We start from the raw sequence: 13,007 nt of genomic DNA, 5'->3' as shown, positions 1-13,007 counted from the left end.
GCCCTTTCTGCACATCACACCATCAGAAAGACGTTTAAAACAGGGAAAAGCACAAGGCAGGGACGGTCCGGCGGGGGAAACCGGAAAGCGGGCAGAAAGCTGAGTCCTTCTGAGCTCCTGTGAGGGTGGGCCCAGCTCCTGCCAGTTGGGTCCCAAGGGCCTCAGGTAGACCCAAGGCAGAGCAGGGGAGGCCGAAGGGCTGCTCAGAGTCACAGAGGGCAGGTGTGCCCTTTCCTTGAGTGACAGACAGCATTCAAGTGAAGGAAAAGCAAGCAGCAGCTGAGTGGAGGCAAGGTTTGGTTTTCTGCTCTGCTCGACTGAACGAAGGTAGATGAGAAGATAAAGTCACCACAGTGGCTGACACCCACTCACCACCCAGAGACACGGCAGAGTCAGCTTCGCCTCCTGGTCTTGCACCAAAAGCTCTAAGGAGCAAGCAAGGTAGGGTTTCAAAGTGCCACAGGGCTGCCAACGCCCCCCACCCAGGGCAGCTGCCATCCTAGTGTTAAGGCCGCCTCTGAAAGGTGCCAAGTAACACATGTAATTTAGGCTCAAGTGAATAAAACTGGGACTTTTAAAAACGGTCGCTGTGAACACCAGGTATGTTAAAAGCACACATACAGGGGTTTCACTGTGGAAGCAGAAAGCCATTACAGGCACATAACTTCACTCCTCTGGGTCTTAGGAGGCAGGCTGTTTTCCATTCTGATGCTCGGGGGTGGATGCTGCACGGTGAACCCTGACGCACCCCTGCTTCTAAGATCCACGCACATCCCTGTCTTTTTTGTGCAGAGCCGGGTCTTCACACAAGATCAGTGGAGCCTCTTCTCTTTACCCTACTCCTCAGCCCTCCCCACACGCAGCCTCTTAATGGGGTACCAGAATTCACATCAGAGATGAGCTCTCTGCCTCACAGTCTTGGCACTAACAGCGACACAAATTAAGGCACGAAAGGACAAGCTTAGGAAGCTGGATGAAAACCACAGATGGTCCCCAAAGCCTTGATGTCAGTTGGCAAGAAATAAAAATTCCAATAGCTGTAAAGACCAAGACTTAGAGAAAAAATGGGGGGACTCTTTTGCCAGTATTTTGGACAGTGAATAAACCAGCTGCGGAAGATGGGAAAGGTGCCAGGAATATAAAGTGAAGGGGGTGGGGAGATGGTGGTGGGAGCGCTCCAAGTCTGAGACGCACATAGCAATGAGATTTGGACATCCTTGGGGGCTCTCAAGGCAGTGAGCGTGGTGATTTAAGGAGTGAGCCGGGGAGAGGACGCTGTTTTGGTCAGAGCTTGGCTCAGGGCCGCCATCAGCTGTGCTTTGTAACAATCACCACCTCAGGCCATTCTGCAAAAACAGGCTGACAGCTGCTGCCTGGACTTGAGCAAACCCTCGCTGCTCCTGCTGCTCCCGGGAAGCACCCAGGCCTGCTGCGAAGCCGCCCCCGAGGCCGGTCCCTTCTCCTCCCGTTCACCTGGGTGGCTCTACGAAGGTGGGAAACCCTGAAGAAAACTACAGGAGACAAAGAGCCTGTCCCTTCTGCTCAGAACAGGAGATGGAGCCACACGGTTACTATGAAAGACTGAGCTGACTACCAAGGCGTAACTATTATAGGAGCAAAAACATATTGTTTCTCTCACTTGGAATAAACAAGGCTGGATTATGTTTGGAGCTTGCTCTCGAGAGGGCTCTGAGCACCTCAGCTGTGACACGGCCTCACTGGGAGGGCAGGCTGGAAGAAGAAGGCCCCCGGGTCCAGGGACACCTGGATCCCACTCCTGGCTGTTCATAGCCCATGGGCCTCCGTGACGCGAGACGGTACAAGGGAAGGGGCCTACCTGGTGATGCTCTTTTCTGGCTAATAATTCACAATAACCCTTGTCTTTTGGGGGGAAGACAAGATTAGGTGTGTGTTTTGCAACTAGAAGATCAGAACAGCCGCTTTTTCTCAGCAAGCACGCACCCAGACAGTAAGGTACTCAGGCATACATTAGGGAGGGCTGGCCTGCTGCGGGCATAGGAGGAGGATGGGGCCCCACAGCTCAAAGGCCAGTGGGGGAGGGCACAGGAAAACAAGTGAGCAAATGCACATGAGTAATTATAAATCGTGATACCTGTAAAGTGAGGGAAGGGTACAGAGGGAGTGTGCAGAGCAGGCACCTGCCTCCGGCATGGTGGTCAGAAGAGGAGGCCAGTCTAAAGAGAAGACACAGAGAGGGCAGAGGGAGCTGGGGGGAGGGAAGGGACACTGACTTGGGGGTGGGGGTCGGGGCTGGTGTCTGAGCACAGAAAGGAGGGCTGGACAGGGAGGCACCTTCTCCTACAAAGACAAACCCGCCCAGAATCTACAGATGCAACCTTATCTGGGAAAGGGTCTTGATGGGTATCATCAGGATCTCTGAATCATGAGCTTGCCCGGGATTAGTGTCGGCCTAAACCCAATGGCTAGTGTCCTGAGAAGAGAAAAGGAAGTGAAGAGATGCATAGAGAAGATGCCTCCGTGAAGGTAGAGGTGCAGTGGTGTGCCTGCGGGGCAGAGAAGGCTGGCAGCTGCCAGGAGAGGGGTGGGGTGGGTAAGGGGCCAGTGATGGCTTCTCCTTCAGAGTTTCAAGAAGACATCAACCCTGCTGACACTCTGATTTCAAACTCCTGGCTTCCAGAACTCAGAGAGGATAAATTTGTGTTGTTTTCAGACACCAAGTGCTGGTAATTCATTATGGCAGCAGCGGAAATAATACCAGGGCCACGGTGAAGAGCATGGATTTCATTCTGATTGCAGCGGGGAGTGACCAGGAGGGCTGAAGCAGGAAGAGATTGTAACTGACTTTACAAGAAAGAGGGGATGTCTCTGGCTTGCTGTGGAGAATGAACCTGGGGAGGGAGAGCAGAGGGGAAACAGGGAGGCTGATGCTGATGGTTTGAAAAGACCCTGGAACATTGCTGCTGGCTCCAAACCTGACCTGCTGTTGCCCAGCTGTGTGACCTGGGGCAAGTCACCTAACTGCCATGCGATTCAGTGTTATTTAACACGTACAATGGGGATTAAAAAAAGAATGCCTCTCCCTTATGGCAGCTTTAGGTGATTTACTACATGCGGCAAGTCACCAAACTTCCATACGATTCAGCTTTTAACACGTACGATGGGGATAAAAAAAGAATGCCTCTCCCTTACGGCAGCTTTAGGTGATTTACTATGTGCAAATGCCTAGAAGGGAAGCTGGCACCTGGTGAGAGCCCGCGTGCCCTGTTCTTATCACAATCATATGCGGAGGAGGAAGGGCAGGGACAAGGGGACACATGTGGACTCCGGGGCTTTGAAGTCAAGCTATGCAGCAGCTGGTGGTGCTATTTACTGAGGGGCATGTGGGCTGCGAGGGGAACCAGGGGGAAGGGGGAAGGAAGTTTAGGAAGTGTTAGGTTTGAGGTGTCCAGGAGAAAAACTAAGGGACTGTGGTTGGTGGGACTAAGAGAAAAACAGGGCACAAAGGGGCCCTCACCAGATGCCAGCTTCCCTGGACACTTGGGGGCAACACAAAATGCCCCTGGAGTGTCCCAGAACAGACAAAGCATCAGGGGTGGGGACAAAGCATGTGGGCACCTTAGCCAACATCATCTTCACAAAATACAAAATCTGGTCCCATGAAAGTTGTGCCTAACACAATTAATCAGCATTAATAACATCTTGGGCTTCCAGGCGGCACTAGTGGTAAAGAATCTGCCTGCCAATGCAGGAGAGTTAAGAGATGCAGGTTCAGTCCCTGGGCTGGGAAGATCTGGAGGAGGGCACGGCAACCCACTCCAGTATTCTTGCCTGGAGAATCCCATGGACAGAGGAGCCTGGAGGGCTACAGTCCATGGGGTGACAAATGGTTGGAATGACTAAAGCGACTTAGCACGCATGCTCGAAATAACATCTTATTCTTGCAACAGAGCCTTCACCTAAACACAGTTGTATTGTTGGGACATAGAGTCCTTTCAGAGGTATTTAAAGAGTCAGATACTCATCTACTATGATGTTTATTTGGTGTCACCTGACCTGAGATGAAGTATGTAATGTGCCAAAGGACAGCAGTCTTGGATCAGGGCACCTGAGCTCCAATCAGAAACATGGGACACCCATGCCAGCCACAGCCTTTGCAAACTGTGCTCTGCAGTTGACGAAGCCTTTCCTTCTCTGAGCCTCAAAACAGCAAGGTAGGAGGCAGGGCACGTGGTCTTGCCTGTTCTTCTCTTAGTGATAACATCAAGAGGGGTTAAATATTAAATAGAGACCATGTACTCCATGTGGATCCTCATGGATTGCTCCAAGTTTTAGATAAATAAGCAGGTAACAGTCACATGTTGCTATAAAACGTGGCCCCGGGATTTGAAGTCTAGCTCCTCCTACTGTACCTACTATACTCTATGTCCTCTCATGTAGGAAACTGAGACGCAGAGAGAGAAGAATCTGCCTTGAGGTCTCAGGACCAACCAACCACACCAGGCCCAAATCTCCAAACCCAGATTCCAAACCCAGAGCTCTCCTCTTCTGGGCCAGAGGTGGAACTATTTTAACATCATCACAGAGCAACGGAAAAACAGAAACCACTATTGATTTCTCACCACTTAGCTAAATAGCCCTTCTAATCATCTACCTACCTATGATGGCTAATTTTACATAACAGCTTGACTGGCCTTGGGGCGCCAAGATTAAAAAGCACTCCTGGGAGTGTCTGTGAGTGTATTTCTGGGTGAGATGCGCGTTTGGATCGGTGCATTCCTAGAGCAGATGTCCTTCCCAGTGCGGGTGGGCATCTCCCAACCAACTGAGGGCCTGATGAGAACAAAAGCCCTCACTGTTTGAGCTGGCATGTCTACTCTCCTCTTCTCCCGCCCCTGGAGTGATATTTACACATGTGCTCCCTGGTTCTCTGGCCTTCATACTGAATTACACCTGGGCCTCCAGCTTGCAGGTGGCAGATCAAGGGGTTTCTTAGCCTCCAGGACCATGTGAGCTGATAATAAATCATATGTATATGGATATTGGTTCTGCCTCTCTGGAAAATCGTAATATACCACCTATGCTTTTAATTAAGAACTCACTTCTAAAAGTTTAAATACCTACCTACCATGCATCAGACACTCTGCTAGGTGCTGGAAGGAAAAGGTTTAATAAGACATGGTACGTAATGGCAATTCTTATGGTGCTACCAGAGAGTACAGCGTTCTCAGCATTGCCTCAACTGTGAGTGCAAGTTTTCCTTTAATCCAGAGGTTTTCAGCCTTGGCTGGACATTGGAATCACCTGGAGAGATTCATACATCTGACTCCTTGGCCCCACCTCCAGACTTTGTGATTTGATTGGTCTGGGATATACCTTGGGTGTTAGAATTTTTAAATACAAGAAAGGTGTGCTAATCATTCATTACTGTGATTTAATATACTGTGATTTATATACTGTTGATATAAACCATTTCCTTTTAGTCATAATTTATAACTTTCTCATTTTCAAAATTAATGTGATGCAGTTAATAGCACACAAGATATAAAACAGATTATTTAAAGAAACATTAAAAGTTGGAAATTTCAAGAGAAGAAATAGGCCAAACCTGTGATAAAGGAATTGCTACAACTGAGGATAAGATCTAGCCCTGAGTTTTTCAGATCAAGTGTATAGAGGTGAACAAGGGTTATCATAGGTGAACAAAGTGTCATCATAGTCAATAAAAGGAAGCCTATGAGGGGAAAAAACAACAACCCAAAAGGTTATCTTCTGTCAGGTCTAACAGGACAGGTAAAAGATATTTGGATACACAAGAGCAGAACCCACAAATGCACAAATGCTCTGTGACTTTTCAACAGCCAGACTGCTTCCAGTTCAGCTCTTAGCCAATTTGAAAGTCAGCCCCGTTTTCCCAAAGGTCTGCCGGCTTCCCTGGATGACCCTCTTCTAAGGCAGCCTCAAAGCAGGCCAAGAGGGGTTGTCATCCAGCTGTCTCGAGAAACGGTTCTGCCACGGCCCACACAAGGGAGACGAGCCAGCTCCCCACAGGACTCACTGCCTCCATCACAGAGAGAGCTCTGTTGGGCTGAGATGCCGTTTGAAGTACACGAGGCCCGGCACCCAGGACCTTTGGTTCGAGTTCACTCTTCTTCAGCTCAAAGCCTCAGTGGGAGACAGACTGCTCTGCTAAGGCAGTGAGAGCTGCTCTTTGGACACCCTGATCCAGGCACCCGGGAGAAGGCTGGCGAGGGACTTACGGAGGGTTGTCACATTTCCTCTGCCGGAAGCGGGCTCCCGTCCCACACGTGCGGCTGCACATGCTCCAGGCGCCCCAGGGGCTCCAGTCTCCGTCCACGTGCTCTGGGATGGGTGTCTTGCTCACACACTCCCCCGCGCGGCACCACTGAAACACAGCAGGGCGGCAAAGCTGCTCACTCACGGGTAACTGATCCCCTCCACGTGAGAAAACACCATGCCCCCCAAAGCCCCCAATGTTTATAATTTACACAAAAGCAGACTATTTCGGGGTGTGTACGTTTGCTAACTTTGGTAACATTCCTTCCCTATCCAACCTGACAACTCTAAGGCTCTGGGCTTTGGATTTTGCCCTAAACGATGTGATGTGTCCAGTGTAGGTTCTCAAAGCTCCCAGAAGAAAAGGAAGAATGCACATGGCTCACGGAGAGACTTCACCTTCTGCAAACTGTTTAGTGTGAGTCTCTTTCTGGAAGGCAGTATTTCCTGGCTCTGTAGTTTTGAACTTCAGATTTGGTTTTGGTGCTGGGAGATGACACAGCTGGGGCCATGTGAGAGAACCATGGCTCTTTCTGAGGATAAGAGAAAGCCAATCCTTGAAAATAATTTCCCAACGTATGCAGCACAACCCGTGGGGCACAAGATGTGATTAAACAGTCGTGATCATAGCCTCTCTTTCAGTTCTTGCAGTAAGACTAAATAGAAAGCCTCAGGCTGTGGTGGCTGGCCCTAACCACCTCTAACACTTCAATTTCTCCTGTTAAAGAAGATCAGTGTGAAGGCTGGTGCACTTCACCTCTAGCACCATTCTCATTAAAATCATCTTTTGACAGTGATTTCTGCATGGCAAGTAACCCTGTTTTTCCATTTACAGTCTTCTGATATAAACATTTTAAGTAAATTCACTCGTGTAACAAAAGGAGTTAATTTAATAAAAACATTGAGTAAATGATTATTGTATAAGAGGAAGAGGAGAGAGGTGAATGTGTCCCTCAGTGCCTGAAGTGGGCTCAAAGGCATTTCTGGGGTGGCCCGGGGCATGCCAGGGGCTCCTGAGTGCACTTTTCAGAAGAGGTGCCAATGTGCAGGGGACGTGGGACTAGCTGTCTGCTAGGGGCAGTGGGAAGTGGGGTTACCTTGTCTGCCCCACACTCTGTGCCATCCAGGGGAGGGTCCAGTTTGGTCTTGCAGGACGTATCTCCTTCCACCAGGCACCACAGTCCAGCGCACATCAGATGCTGCTGACAAGGGAAGGAACGTGACTGCTGGGAACTCTGCACTCAGGTCACAGCAGAGTCAGAGGCGGGGCCCCTTGATGGGTTTGGATTTGGGATCCGAAACATGAGGGGAGGAGGAAGGGTCATGAATCTGCATGTCAAAAAAATAGATGCTTCACTTCAACTAGATCATTTAGCTTGACAAAATTCCGTGCATTTACTCCTAGGAGGGTGGGTCTCATGGGGGTTGAGCTCAGCAGTTCCTGAACTAGCTATTGAGGGCCTAGGAAGTGTCTGGCACAGGCTGGAGTCTGGAAGCTCTTAACAAGTAGACACATTCAATGTAGGAAGGTATTAATACAAGGCAGACTCCCACACATCACACAGAGCACAGGGGAAAAGAACTGCAGCAACCAAGCCTCCTCAGGGCGGCTGGCTCTGGAGCTGAGGCTGGTGCAGCAGCTGTGCGACCTCAGGAGACAGAGTCCAGCAGGCAATGTAGGCTCAGGGCCGCCCTGGGCTTAAAGAGGCAAGCTTTAGTCCTCCACAAGGTCAGCTGCTTTCTAGCTCAGCTGAGCCGTGTGTGCACCTACAGAAATGTCTTACCATCCATGAGTATATAATGAAAATAATTCTGCTGAAACAGGAACAGGCATTTAAAACCACAGACTCCCATTTTTATTAATGGGAAACTCAGACACAAGAAAGTGCTAGAAGGAGGAAATTTATCAAAATAACTGAAGCAGGTGTAGGCCAGTGTCCTCCCCGTCTGCCTTGGTCTCCCCTGCAGGACAATGTCTGCATGACCTGCTGCCTCCCTGATTTCCCGGTTGTTAGGAGCTGTCCTCTGGCCATGGAGCAACCTCGACCACAAGGGATGGAGGACACCCGTCCCCTGGGAGAGAGGCTGTGAGGGTCCCAGGGGTGGCCTGCTGTTCACACATCCGTGCACCTTGCCTGAGTCCTCCCCCACTTCCCTGCCCCCTCAAGGGCATCCTGGGATCACTTCCCAGATAAACTCCTTGCACCCAAACCCTCGCCTTGTGGTCTGAAAATTGAGAACAGATGTACTGAAGGCTCTTGAAAGACACAGTACTTCCATGATGTCAGAGCCAATCAGGGCGACAAGGTCTGCGGGGAGTGGGAGAAGTCCCCTTCCAGGACCTGACCCAGGACCCGCAGGCACCCCTTGGGCAGGGTGACGGTTAAGGGTCCCCTTGCGGGCTCGCCAGGGTGTAGGGGCTCAGTACAGAGGCCGGCTGTTCCAAGTAATCGTGAACATCTGCTCAGAGGAGAGTGCAACTGTGCTGTCCAAAGTCAGAAAATGTTTAGATGTTGAAAGGACAGAAAAAAAGGCGCAAAGGGAGGGAAGGCAGAGCCGCGGGGCTTGACAATGAGCTCAGAGCAGCCCACGGCCCTTTCTCATTTTTCATCTATGTCGGAGCTGCTCTGTGACCTTAACGACACTGATGATTTGAGCGGAATTTTGCACATTTGGGTTCGGAAAAGCCCCCACATTCCCATCACTGTCTGCCCCTCAATGGAGTGGTAACAGGATAAGCGGCTGGAGCCCAGTACTGGCTGGTCCCATAAAGACTGACAGCATCTCGTTAAAAGTGCGAGCTCATGCACTTTGATCTGAGAGCTCTTCCAGAGGATGGTGTCAGTGTGTGGACACGTGTTCATGAGACAAGGCGGGCCCAGGAGGTGAATTTATCGGGTAGGAGTGTTTGGGATTAGGAGGCCTAACTGCCTCTTTCTTCCAAGGACTAAGCATCTTTTAATTTCATGGCTGCAGTCACCATCTGCAGTGATTTTGGAGCCCAAAAAAATAAAATCTGACACCATTTCCACTGTTTCCCCATCTATTTCCCATGAAGTGATGGGACCAGATGCCATGATCTTCATTTTCTGAATGTTGAACTTTAAGCCGACTTTTTCACTCTCCACTTTGACCTTCATCAAGAGGCTTTTTAGTTCCTCTTCACTTTCTGCCATAAGGGTGGTGTCACCTGCATATCTGAGGTTATTGATATTTCTCCCGGCAATCTTGATTCCAGCTTGTGCTTCTTCCAGCCCAGCACTTCTTATGATGTACTCTGCATATAAGTTAAATAAGCAGGGTGACAATATACAGCCTTGACATACTCCTTTTCCTATTTGGAACCAGTCTGTTGTTCCATGTCCAGTTCTAACTGTGGCTTCCTGACCTGCATACAGGTTTCTCAAGAGGCAGGTCAGGTAGTCTGGTATTCCCATCTCTTTCAGAATTTTCCACAGTTTATTGTGATCCACACAGTCAAAGGCTTTGGCATAGATGACCAACTTAGATAGCATATTGAAAAGCAGAGACATTACTTTGCCAACAAAGGTCTGTCTAGTCAAGGCTATGGTTTTTCCAGTGGTCATGTATGGATGTGAGAGTTGGACTGTGAAGAAAGCTGAACGCCGAAGAATTGATGGTTTTGAACTGTGGTGTTGGAGAAGACTCTTGAGAGTCCCTTGGACTACAAGGAGATCCAACCAGTCCATTCTGAAGGAGATCAGCCCTGGGATTTCTTTGGAAGGAATGATGCTAAAGCTGAAACTCCAATACTTTGGCCACCTCATGCAAAGAGCTGAGTCATTGGAAAAGACTCTGATTCTGGGAGGGATTGGGGGCAGGAGGAGAAGGGGATGACAGAGGATGAGATGGCTGGATGGCATCACAGACTCAATGGACGTGAGTCTGAGTGAACTTTGGGAGTTGGTGATGGACAGGGAGGCCTGGCGTCCTGTGGTTCATGGGGTCGCGAAGAGTTGGACACGACTGAGCGCCTGAACTGAACTGAACTGCCCCTTAGGAGAGAGAGGAAGACTGGTGCAAACTGTTTTTTATGCAATTTATAGACAATTTAATCTTAACTTTTCTAATCATCAAAGCAAAAGGAGAATGAGGTCAGGTAAAGGTTTTTTAAATAGAACACAAAAAGTACAAAATGTAAGGGAAAGAAACTGATGAATTTAAAAACTATATTAAATATTAAAATGAGCTGGGGTGGGGAGATGTTAAAATAAAGAACTTGTCTTTATCAAAAACGACTGTAAGAAAGTGAGAGATGTTTGCAATGGGAGAAAGATTTGTAAGGCACAGAACCAACAAAGATTTGTATGCAGAATATACATAAAACAAAAGCCAAAAACTCCCACCGATCAATCAAGAGAAAGGCCCAACAGAAAAATGAGCAGAGGATTTGAGTACACATTTTACAGAAAAGGATCTATACACATATAGGATGGACAGAAAACACAAAAGGATGCTCGGTTTCATTAGTCATCAGAGAAAATCAAATTAAAACCAACCAGCTAAAAAACAAAAATAAAACAAACCAAAAAACCCAACCAGCTACCTCTTCACATCCACCAAAATGGCTCGAGTGAAAGAGCTGGAGACTACCAGGTATCAGCAAGGATGTGACGCAATGAGAACGCTCATAAACTGATGATGAGATTCTTAGTTCTGTAACTTTGGAAAACTCTTTGGCAGTATTTACTAAAGGCAAAGAGAAGAGTATTCTAACACCCAGCAATTCTACTCCGAGGTATGTATCAAACAGAAATGTGTGTTTAAGTTCACCAAAAACACTGTCAAGAATGTTCACAGCCACCGTATCTGCCTTAGTTCCCAAGATGGAAACAACCCAAACACCTGCCAAGGTAGAACAGATAAACAACGGTCTATTAGAACAATGGGACACTATTAGATCTCATTAATATGAAGTTCAAAATGATTAAGAGAAAACTATAGTTTTGGGAGTCAGGTTAAAAACAGACAAGGAGGATGAGCAGGAAAAAAACGACTTTAGAGCTGCAGCCTCTGCCCTCAGCTTGGCCACCCGCATTGCTCTGTGTGCCCGAGCCAAGCCATCACCCTCTGTGATTCCCTTTCACAGCTGGGCAAATGGGGTGGACCACCCCATGACTGTCACTGTGATGCCTTCTAGATGGACAGAAGGCATGCTTTACAAATGACAAAATGCTCTGACATCTGTGATCCTGAGGCTCACGACAGCCCCGGGAGGCAAGTATGACAGAGCTTTCCCTATTTTTTTCCCCACTTTTCCCCTTTTCTCTTTCTCTTTTTAGTAGATGGGTTTATTATTCATAAGTCCTGCAAAAATTAGTAGTAAGCATTAAGGGTTCACTCTGGGAGGCCAAGTCAAGATGCAGACAGAATACAGTTGATTTTCACTGTTGTGTTAGTTTCAGGTGTATAGTAAAGTGATCAGTTACACACACACACACACACACACACACACACACACACACACACACACACACATATATATATACACTCTTTTTTAGATGCTTTTCCCATATAGGTTGGACTTTCCCAATGGCTCAGTGGGGAATAATCAGCCTGCAATGCAGGAGACACAGGAGCCAAGGATTCAATCCCTGTGTCAGGAAGATCCCCTGGAGGAGGAAATGACAACCCACTCCAGTATTCTTGCCTGGAAAATCCCATAGTTTGAGGATCCTGGTGGGCTACAGTCCAAAGAGGTCACAAAAATGTTGAACACAACTGAGCCCATATAGATCATTACAGAGTATTGAGTAGAGTTCCCTGTGCTATACAGTAGGTCTTTATTAGTTATCTATTTCATATATAGGAGTGTGTATAAGTCTTTCCCAACTTGGCCATCCCCCCTTTTGCCCCCTGGTAATCATAAGTTTGTTTTCTACACTTGTGACTCTATTTCTGTTATATAGATAAGTTCACTTGCACCATTTTTTTGATTCCACATATAAAGTGATGTCGCATGATATTCGTCTTTCTCTGACCTACTTCACTCAGTATGACAACCTCTAGATCCATCCATGTTGCTGCAAATGGCATTATTTTTTTTTTAAATGACCGAGTAGTATTCCATTGTATCTAAGTTCCACATCTTCTTTATCCATTCCTCTGCTGATGGACATTTAGGTTGCCTCCATGTCCTGGTTACTGTAAATAGTGCTGCAATAAACACTGGGGTGCATGTATCTTTTCAAATTATGGTTTTCCCTAGACATATGCTCAGGAGTGGGACTGCTGGATCATATGGTCATTCTATATTCAGTTTTTTAAGGAACCTCCAGATTGTTCTCCATTATGGTTATACCAGTTTACATTCCCACCAACAATGTAAGAAGGTTCCCTTTTCTCTACACTCTCCAGTATTTATTGCTTGTAGATTTTTTGATGATTTTCTGATCAGTGTGAGATGATACTTCATTGTAGTTTTGATTTGCAATTCTCTAATAATTAGTGATACACAATATGTTAGTAGCTCACTCGTGTCCAACTCTTTGCGACCCCATGGACTGTACCCTGCCAGGCTCCTCCGTTCATGGAATTCTCCAGGCAAGAATACTGGAGTGGATCAGCATTCTCTTCTTCAGGGGATCTTCCTGACCCAGGAACCAAACCCAGATCTGCACTGCAGGCAGATTCTTTACCATCTGAGTCACCAGGGAAGCCCAATAATTAGTGATGTTGAGCATCTTTTCATGTGCCTTTCAGCCATCTGT

At 47.8% G+C, this 13,007-nt stretch overlaps 1 protein-coding gene across 3 annotated transcripts in view; it reads right to left on the bottom strand.

Moving 5' to 3' along the window:
* ADAMTS17 (ADAM metallopeptidase with thrombospondin type 1 motif 17) overlaps positions 1 to 13,007 on the bottom strand; it is a 406,748-nt gene that overhangs the window by 150,886 nt on the left and 242,855 nt on the right. For 2 of the 3 annotated variants that reach the window (XM_027520979.1, XM_027520981.1), the window contains exons 11-12: positions 7,374 to 7,478; positions 6,240 to 6,385 (exon numbers count right to left, since the gene is read on the bottom strand). In XM_027520979.1, coding sequence (XP_027376780.1) covers positions 6,240 to 6,385; positions 7,374 to 7,478 — 251 coding nt within the window. The remainder of the gene's footprint in view (positions 1 to 6,239; positions 6,386 to 7,373; positions 7,479 to 13,007) is intronic. The other variant, XM_027520980.1, reaches the window with a different exon arrangement.

The sequence above is a fragment of the Bos indicus x Bos taurus genome, chromosome 21, assembly GCF_003369695.1.
Source record: "Bos indicus x Bos taurus breed Angus x Brahman F1 hybrid chromosome 21, Bos_hybrid_MaternalHap_v2.0, whole genome shotgun sequence".
Taxonomy (NCBI): domain Eukaryota; kingdom Metazoa; phylum Chordata; class Mammalia; order Artiodactyla; family Bovidae; genus Bos; species Bos indicus x Bos taurus.
The sequence above is the reverse complement of the archived record's forward strand: the minus strand, read 5'-3'. Positions and strand labels throughout refer to the sequence as shown.